The 9613-nt window shown below is 36.2% G+C and overlaps 2 protein-coding genes across 2 annotated transcripts; both read left to right on the top strand.

The window, feature by feature from the left end:
* Positions 1–235: 235 nt before the first annotated feature.
* LOC108326475 (pto-interacting protein 1) lies at positions 236–4159 on the top strand. The gene is made up of 8 exons (XM_017560001.2): positions 236–487; positions 1243–1339; positions 1569–1819; positions 1914–2040; positions 2267–2540; positions 2962–3094; positions 3248–3334; positions 3814–4159. Exons 2-8 carry the CDS (start codon positions 1255–1257, stop codon positions 3940–3942), a joined length of 1086 nt encoding a protein of 361 aa, XP_017415490.1. The 5' UTR covers positions 236–487; positions 1243–1254; the 3' UTR covers positions 3943–4159.
* A 2552-nt stretch (positions 4160–6711) lies between these two features.
* Positions 6712–8850, top strand: LOC108324680 (pectinesterase). The gene is made up of 2 exons (XM_017557618.2): positions 6712–7907; positions 8008–8850. Exons 1-2 carry the CDS (start codon positions 6902–6904, stop codon positions 8724–8726), a joined length of 1725 nt encoding a protein of 574 aa, XP_017413107.1. The 5' UTR covers positions 6712–6901; the 3' UTR covers positions 8727–8850.
* Positions 8851–9613: the final 763 nt, after the last annotated feature.

Genomic DNA, 9613 nt, shown 5'->3' with positions numbered 1-9613 from the left:
TTTAACTTAATATTAAAGTAAGTAATAAACATATTTTGAAAATTTAAAAAGTTATCGATTTTTTTTTTCTTAATGTAAACCGAAACACGGCGAGGAGTGGTGTGTATGTGCAATGTTTGTAGCTCGGAAGTCAAGTCTGGCCAGCAGGGTCGGTGCGGAACACGTAAAAGGAGAGAAAAAGAGGCTGAATTAGTGGCTTTTAAATACTTCATGAATCATTATAATTAGTTGTATTTTAGAGAATATATAATAAAAACAAATAAACCCTGTATCTAATAATACACTTGTAACTCTGTAACACCAACGCAACCACCATAATTCCCATTCAAAGAGAGTCAAGAACTTCTCCCACTCTTTTATCCTACGCACTCCTTCCTGCTTATCCTGCGCCTCTCTTTGGCCGGAACCGAGATCCTCCCCTTGTACCGTCGCTCTCCGCGCCTCTACACTCTCAATTCCGCCATTTTGTCATATCATTTCGTTTCAGGTAGTAATCGATCTATCACACTATTCAATGTCACTTCGCAGAGATGATTTCTCCGTGCTGTTTTCAGTTTTCCGATTGGTTCTTCTTTTGTGGATGAACGTTATTTTTAATATTTCTTCAAACGTTGATTTCGGCCGTTATAACTTGTTCTCGGTTTCATTGATCTGTGACTGATGGCATGGACTTTAGTTGCACTTTACTCTGATTGGCGGAAACTTTTTCGATCCGTTTTCGTTTAGCTTCTGTATCGATTTAGACTTTGCTAATTAAAACTCTGAGTTTATCATAGTGGACTGGAAGCAAACGCTGATTTCACGTCTCCGAAGTTCTTACACATCATTTGTTGTTGAAGGATGGTGAAATTGTGCAAATAATTTAGACTATAATAATCTCGGTTTTCTATTTGATGGTATTTGTAAGAGTTAGACAATGTTATATTGCGTGTTTTAATTGATATGAATGAAATGAGTGAAAGCATTGCGTGTATTCAAATTTCCATATCATGCAAATGAAACGAAGCTATGCTGAAATACTTCAAAGTACAAATCATTGTAAATGGACAGAAACCACACCAAATAGCGCTACCTCTTTCCTTCTTTTCTTTTGAATTGATGAAAACTGCAATTGTCGCTGGGATGTGTGTTATTTTGTAGGAATGAACTTCTTCATCGATGCCTTTTTTTTTTAAATACAATATTAAAAATTAAAAGTTGTCTGTTATCTAGTGTGATTTAATGGGCTAATAAATATTTCAGTGAGAAAGAATCATGAGTTGTTTCAGCTGTTGCGAGGAGGATGAACTCCAGAAGTCTGCTGAAAGTGGAGGACCCTATGTAGTAAAAAATCCAGCAGGTAATTTGGTTCATACAATGCTAGAGCAATGTATCAGGGATGATATGTTTATAGTTTGCTACTCTAGGCATTCTTGCATCTTCGAGTGATAATTCCATGTCAATTGGATGGATTGTGTATGTGATTGAAAAGCTTCATTATGAATACTTCATTGTTTTAATTTGTTTGATGTTATTTTACATGAAAATTGAATTTGACAAAGTTATTTTGATAAATTCAATATATGCAGGGAATGATGGAAATTATCATGCTTCTGAAACTGCAAAGCAGGGCACTCAGCCGGTTAAAGCTCAGCCCATTGAAGTTCCTAATATACCAGCAGATGAACTGAAAGAAGTTACAGATAACTTTGGTCAAGATGCTCTGATTGGAGAGGGATCCTATGGAAGAGTATATTATGGTGTTCTTAAAAGTGGGCAGGCAGCCGCAATCAAGAACTTGGATGCCAGTAAACAGCCTGATGAGGAATTTTTAGCCCAGGTACGTATGTATATGACGATCTTGGTTTAATAATTTTTTGTCTGATCATTAAGTTGTTCAATTTCCATAAACCCTCTTATTTGTAATATTTTAGGTTTCAATGGTATCAAGGCTGAAGCATGAAAATTTTGTTCAGTTGCTTGGATATTGCATTGATGGAAGCTCCCGTATTCTTGCTTATGAGTTTGCATCTAATGGATCTCTTCATGATATTTTGCATGGTAAATAATTTTTCTTTGGTCAAATTTTTAAACTACTGACATCTACAAACGGCTAATTGAATTTTTTTTTCTTTTTAATAGAAGAACTGATGAGATTACGGATTTTGACATTATTTTCTTTTCGTTTTGTTACCTTCACTGGCAATCTCAGCATTTGAGCGATATATTAGTCAAGTCTGTATCTTTTTATACATAAATGTTCTCACAATTGTCATTGTACATGCAGGCAGAAAAGGTGTTAAAGGAGCACAGCCTGGTCCAGTTTTGTCATGGGCACAAAGAGTAAAGATTGCAGTAGGGGCTGCAAGAGGACTTGAATACTTGCACGAGAAGGCTGATCCCCACATTATCCACCGGGACATCAAGTCAAGCAATGTGCTAATCTTTGATGATGATGTTGCTAAAATTGCAGATTTTGATTTATCAAATCAAGCTCCCGACATGGCTGCACGTCTTCATTCTACTCGTGTCCTTGGAACCTTTGGTTATCATGCTCCAGAGTAAGACATGATTACAAACCAATTTCCCTTCTGTAACAGTTGACTAAATTCACTAAACAGAATTACCATTCATATAAATTTTGTCTCTCTATCATAGTATCAATTTGGAGAAACAAACTTTTTATTGTATCTGGCACACTACCCTGGCCTCAGATAGAATGCCGAATTACTATCTGTCTAATCTTGTGGATGCTGAATTACCTTTGGTTATCATGCTCCAGAGTAAGACATGATTACAAACTCATCAATTTCCCTTCTGTAACAGTTGACTAAATTCACTAAACAGAATTACCATTTATATAAATTTTGTCTCTTTATCATAGTATCAATTTGGAGAAACAAACTTTTTATTGTATCTGGCACACTACCCTGGCCTCAGATAGAATGCTGAATTACTATCTGTCTAATCTTGTGGATGCAGATATGCAATGACTGGACAATTGAATGCTAAGAGTGATGTATACAGTTTTGGGGTTGTTCTTTTGGAACTTCTGACTGGAAGGAAACCTGTAGATCATACACTACCACGCGGACAGCAGAGTCTGGTTACTTGGGTACTAATTCATCCTATATCTTATCTTTACTCCTCCTCTAACACACTCCAATCAAAAGGAGGAAAACCTAAGCCTTTTTATCACTGTCTATTGTTGACACTAAAATTCTAGCTTAATGACACTGATGACAGCAATGGATATATGTTGTTTCAGGCTACACCAAAACTCAGTGAGGATAAAGTCAGGCAGTGTGTTGATACAAGACTAGGAGGAGAATACCCACCCAAAGCTGTTGCTAAGGTGCTTACTGTCATTTCGTATACCGTTCTTCACAATTTACTTTATTTTTCCATTTTCTTGCTAACGTTGTATTAAATGTACTGGAAAATATTCTATTGCTTATATATTATTTGAAATTGTATGCATATGAATTGGAAAACTATGCAAAGCAGCTCACTAGAGGTAGGATTAGAATTCTATATTTTGTTTAGGTAGTAAATACTAAATTTGCATAAGACCAAACTTTGAATCTAAAATGTTCTATCAGTCCCTTCAGGTGGAAATTTGTTGGATGTATTAATTAATTGAGCAATTGGAAGACAGTATTAATTATGCCAGAGGAAAATATACAAATTTTTAATATAGGAAACATACCCATTTTTTTTTTGCTGAGAATCTTAATAGTAACTAAAGATACCCAGGACAACTGTCCTTAACGATAAAAGATCAATTTAAGAACAATATTCATGGATAACAACATGATACTTGGTTAATTACAGATGGCTGCTGTTGCTGCACTTTGTGTGCAATATGAAGCTGATTTCAGACCAAACATGAGCATTGTAGTCAAAGCTCTTCAACCTTTGCTGGCTACTCGACCTGGACCTGCCGGTGAAACACCAAATTAATTCTCTGTTTCTCTTTGTCTCTATATTTGTGAGTATGTGCACCAGTTTGCATGAAAAATATATAAGGTGCTTCAGAAGATGGTGGCAAATTGCTCCAGCATGACTTTATATCCAATTGTTTACACTACATTCATTTTGTTCATAATCCATGAGGTTCTTTGCTATTCATTTTAATGTATTTGTTTTACAAGTTAAAAAAATGTATTGGTTCTCTCTATTTTTTCCCCTTTCCATCCTTTACTTCTGGATTATTGCCATCTTTACGATAAAGAGTTTGGAAAACTACAAAACTAAATTTAGTATACTCAAAGCTAAGAGCAAGTCAATGTACTGCTATATGATTGATTATTTTAATATTTTATTAAGATGTGTTAAATTGAGAGCTGTATAAATTATTCATAATTCAAATTTCAGAACTCTAGGAGAAAAAGGGAAAGTATTGTTTCACGGTTCCATGTTGTGGCTGTTGTTTCATTTGTGATGTAGTTTTTAATCACGTATGTTATTTTCTTCTCTTATCTAATGTCTTCTGGTGATCAGGGGATGATTTTGCTCGAATGGTATTGTGTTAAAAAAAATTGCAATGCATAGAATTTTAGGATCATATAATTTTTCTCTAAAGTGGATCTGTCTTTAAATTGAGTTGTGATTTAATATATATGATGTGCATGGTTATGTTAACATAGTTTGCGATTTAATTTGCATATTTAAAGTATTTTTTTCTAATGAGTTCATTTTCATCATGGCTTCAATAATTTCACCCATAAAGTTAATGATGATTACCTATGGTTAATAGTGTATAACTAAGTAAATTTTTTGCACGGGTTATACAGTGAGGACGCTCTCTCCTTCTCTGTTCTGTTTGGTGATTAGATCATAATCGATTGAAATGGAAAATAATAATCAGTCAGGATTATGGTTAAAGATAGCTAGTTAATCAATTCTTTTTAGATGAGATTAATTATCGTAAAATTGAAAAATATTTTTTCCCATAACATAATAATAGAAAAGAGCCTATTTATAAAGCACATCGTGTCTGGGGGCTATTATATTTTTTGGTTTCCTATAAATTTCTCATTTTTTTTCTTATAGGTAAGAATATTCGGCAAGTACAACCGTTAGCTTGTTCATTCTTTAAGCACCGGTTGCTTATAATTAAAAAATAAAATAAAATAAAGACTTTTAGTGAGTGAATAAGTGTTGTAGTAGGATCAGTTCAAACATTCAAAGAAAGGTGTTATATTGGAGAGAATGAATGTGATGACGCTGTATTAAAAATATAATAAAAAAAGTGATCTATAAAAGTTAAGTCCATTTAAGTTTTTAAATAATGTTGTTCTGCAATAAGCAGTTACTTGCCTTAAAGAGTGATAAAAGGTAAATCGGGAAACTCAAAACCTACTTTTCAAGATTACAAGATCATGAATTTAAAAGATGAGATCTCTGAGATTGTAAACTACTAGTTTATCTATTTTTACTTTTATGTACATTTTGAACCGATCTTTATCCAAGTTTTTCATTAAGAAAATAACTTATGTTCATCTCCTTTTCATACATAAAATAAAAAAAAGTATATCCGGCCCAAATTTAGGGTCCAAAAAGACTTATGGGATATCCAACTTGGATCAAAATGGATCTTGAGCATGCCCAGAATCTCTAAGTCTGCATACATATACTATCTTTAGTTACATGTTAAGTCTATATTCAACAGCTTAATAATCCTATATATAGTACATGATATTCAGAAAATACTCAATTAAACTCTCGTACTCATATTAACTCTGATATTCATATATATAATTTATTATTATTTTAACACATATTTTTACTCTTTTACTGATTTAAGCTTCAGAATTTTTTTTACAGCTAAATCTTTCCTCTAATTATACTCAAAACTCGACTTAAGTTATTTGGAAGTAATAGCCCAACCAACGTTCAAAAACAACAATTTCACCTCCAAGATTCTTCGGCGAATAAGCATTTATCATTCTATATTGCAGCTGCACACATATGGAACCTGTGCAACCTTTACTTCATCATAACAATGCACTGATCCACTTTCATCAGTTTGAATATGCAGAGAGTAGTATCATACAGAACCAAATTTTGAAATGTACCTGGGTAACGATAATTTGGAAAGTCGAATAACACTATAAATTCGGAAATTCAAAATTACACGTAGGGGAAGTTTTCAATCAAACAAATTAAAGTTTGGATCTATGTAAATCAATATGACTATATTAGATTAAATTTTTATGTAATCTCTTAAAAATTTCACGTGATATTTAGTCTAAAAAATTTCCCTGGTAAAATTATACATTTTTGTAGTGTTATATAATCAGATGAAATTTGAAGCTTTTGAAATCAAATTTATACACATAGAAGTATGTCCGTATTTATATAATTAAGACTCTCATAATGCATAAAAGCCTTATAATCTCAATTAATGGTAATAAGTCCTTCAAATCCATCACCAATAATCCTACGGTTCTGCAAAAACAAAGGAATGCTTCAATGTATGTACGGACAAAAAAAATCCAGACCCATGCAAACATTATCTGCCATCAATTCAACGCAGAATCTTACTCAGATAATAATGCCCTCACGTATTTTTGGATGATTATTTTCACCATAGCAATAAGCCGTTGTGGAAGAAATAACAGTGGCATGATTAATCCCTCCTAAAATTCTGAAAGGCAACGTCAATTCTGGACAATCGTTCATGCAAGGTTGGGCTTCTCATCTATTCCAAGATAGAACTAAGAAAAGTTAAAGTGCGTATATAAAGCCCTTGAATGAACATTATGTGATTCACGAAGCCGATAATACTAATCAATAAATCATATCCTCCCAGAAGAAGAAACGAAAATAAGGGGAGGAGCATCTTGCCAAGGTTGCTTAGGTATCATTAATTGGTAAGAGAAAAAAAAAATCTGATCAAGAAAAAAGAAAAAGAAAAATGGCGAATGGAAAGGTGCTTATCTCTAGTGTTTCCCTGATTCTCGTGGTGGGTGTTGCCATCGGTGTTGTGGTCGTGGTTAACAAAAGTGACTCATCATCTGATCCTAAAGTAGCTGCTCAACAAAAGAACGTGAAGGTAATGTGCGAAGGCACCGAAGACCCTAAGCTTTGTCACGAAACTATGAGCACTGTGAAAGGTAACACCTCAGACCCAAAGGTTTACATAGCAGCAGGAGTGGAAGCAACGATGCAGAGAGTGATCCAAGCTTTGAACATGAGTGATAGGCTGAAAGTGGAGCATGGAGACAAGGATCCCGGCATAAAAATGGCCCTTGATGATTGTAAAGACTTGATCCAATTCGCGTTGGATAGCATCGAGTCCTCGGTTAACTTGGTCCGCGACCAGAACATTCAAGCCATGTATGACCAAACCCCAGACTTCAGGAACTGGTTGAGTTCTATAATCTCGTACCAGGATACGTGCATGGACGGGTTAAACAACGGCACAAACGGTGAGAAAGAAATTAAGGAAAAATTAAACACAGATAGTTTGGACGAAATGGGAAAGATGACGGGCATAGTCCTTGACATTGTGACAAACTTGTCCAATATCCTTGAGAAATTTGACTTGAAGTTGAATTTGAGACCTGCTTCTCGGCGTCTTCTAGAGTTGGACGATGAAGGGTTACCTACGTGGTTCTCTGGTGCAGATCGGAAGCTCCTTGCTGCCGTGGATAAAGGCACAGCTGGGGCACCCAACGCAGTGGTTGCGAAGGATGGCAGTGGAAAATTCAAAACCGTTAAGGAAGCTATTGATTCCTACCCTAATGGCAACACGGGCAGATTTGTTATTTACGTTAAGGCTGGGATCTATGATGAGTACATCCTCATTCCTAAGAAGTCATCCAATATTCTCATTTATGGTGATGGCCCTGCAAAGACCATTATTACCGGTCACAAGAACTTTGTAGATGGCGTCAAGACAATGCAAACTGCTACCTTCGGTATCTACCCTCCTCTCAATTCCTTCTTTTTATTTTCTTTTTTTCTATGAATCTTTAGATCTTCTTCTCTATGAACTCTTATTTTTCTTCGTATACACAGCCAACACTGCACCAGGATTCATCGCCAAGTCAATGACATTCGAGAATACCGCGGGTGCCGCTAAGCACCAGGCAGTGGCATTCAGAAACCAGGGAGACATGTCAGCAATGTTCGACTGCGCATTTCACGGTTACCAAGACACACTGTACGTTCACGCCAACCGGCAATTCTACCGGAACTGTGAAATCTCTGGAACAATCGACTTCATCTTCGGAGCATCTGCGACTGTGATCCAGAACTCGAGAATCATCGCGAGGTTGCCACTATCTAACCAGTTCAACACAGTGACCGCGGACGGAACGAAGATGAAGAACATGGCGACAGGGATCGTGATCCAGAACTGCGAGATAGTGCCAGAGAAGGCTCTGTACCCTACGAGGTTGACCGTTAAATCGTACTTGGGAAGGCCGTGGAAGCAATATGCAAGAACTGTTGTGATGGAAAGCAACATAGGTGACGTTATTAATGCGGAGGGGTGGTGTCCTTGGGATGGGACCATGTTTCTTGACACCTTGTACTATGCTGAGTACGCTAACAGCGGACCTGGTTCCAACGTTCAAGGAAGGATAAAGTGGAAGGGTTACCAAGGAATTATTACTAAGACCGATGCTGAAAAATTCACTGTTGGCCAATTCCTGAAAGGTGGAACTACTGGGAATGCTGACGATTGGTTGAAGGCTACTGGGGTTCCTTACGCCGTTGGATTCCTCAAATCTTGAATTGGTTGTTAGTTCTCAATGCCACCCTAATCTGGGAAAGAAGTTTTTGTTTGTCTAATTTTTTTGCAGGTTAATCCGTCGTCTAGTTATATAGAAATTGTTAGCTTCCTTTTCACCACAGTTGCTGCACTTCTGCTTCCATAACACCTTGTTTTTAAACATGAGATAACTGTACAGATAATATTTGAAATTTTTACTTTGTAAAGTCTCATCATAAGTGTATCACAAGTTAATGATATATGCAACCCATATATTTATTCTTCCTCTTTCTCTTTCTTTTCATTTCATTCTAAGATTTATTAATTTTATAGTTATTCAGAGATGTCAAATAACAAAAGCTTTATCGTCTCATCAAAGGATCGAGTTATACGTGATCAAAGGACACTGTATGGTAACCACACTATAGAAATTCCTTGGATCATCCTTTCACATTCAAAGACTGCATCTCAGTATATAGTACTAAGTAATAAGCTACCATTCATTGTATATTGTGTATGTATATATACCGATGAAGGGCATGATAGGCTTGTCGATTTATTCAGCGTCTATCTTTTTCTTCCTACCTTAGTGAGTTTTTTAGTACGCTTTACTTTTTCTGTTTTCATTGATTCATTATTTAAGGAGCTATTTTGAACCACACAGATCCATCCCCTCAACTATCACCATACATTCGTTCATCTTCCCCACGCTGAGTTTCGAACAGAGAACGGAGCGGCGACGTGGCCAGAGGAGAAACCAACTGGGGAACAAACCCTCACATAGGGATGAAGGCGGCGATGACATGGCCAGCTGACGGTGCTTCCGGTCTCATTGCGGAAGCGAGATGCAGCGTTGGAGGAGATGAGATCCGTGAAGACGGTCGCAGTGTGGAAGTAGAGGCAAAATGG

The sequence above is a fragment of the Vigna angularis genome, chromosome 3 (genome assembly GCF_016808095.1).
Source record: "Vigna angularis cultivar LongXiaoDou No.4 chromosome 3, ASM1680809v1, whole genome shotgun sequence".
Lineage (NCBI taxonomy): Eukaryota > Viridiplantae > Streptophyta > Magnoliopsida > Fabales > Fabaceae > Vigna > Vigna angularis.
The sequence above is the reverse complement of the archived record's forward strand: the minus strand, read 5'-3'. Positions and strand labels throughout refer to the sequence as shown.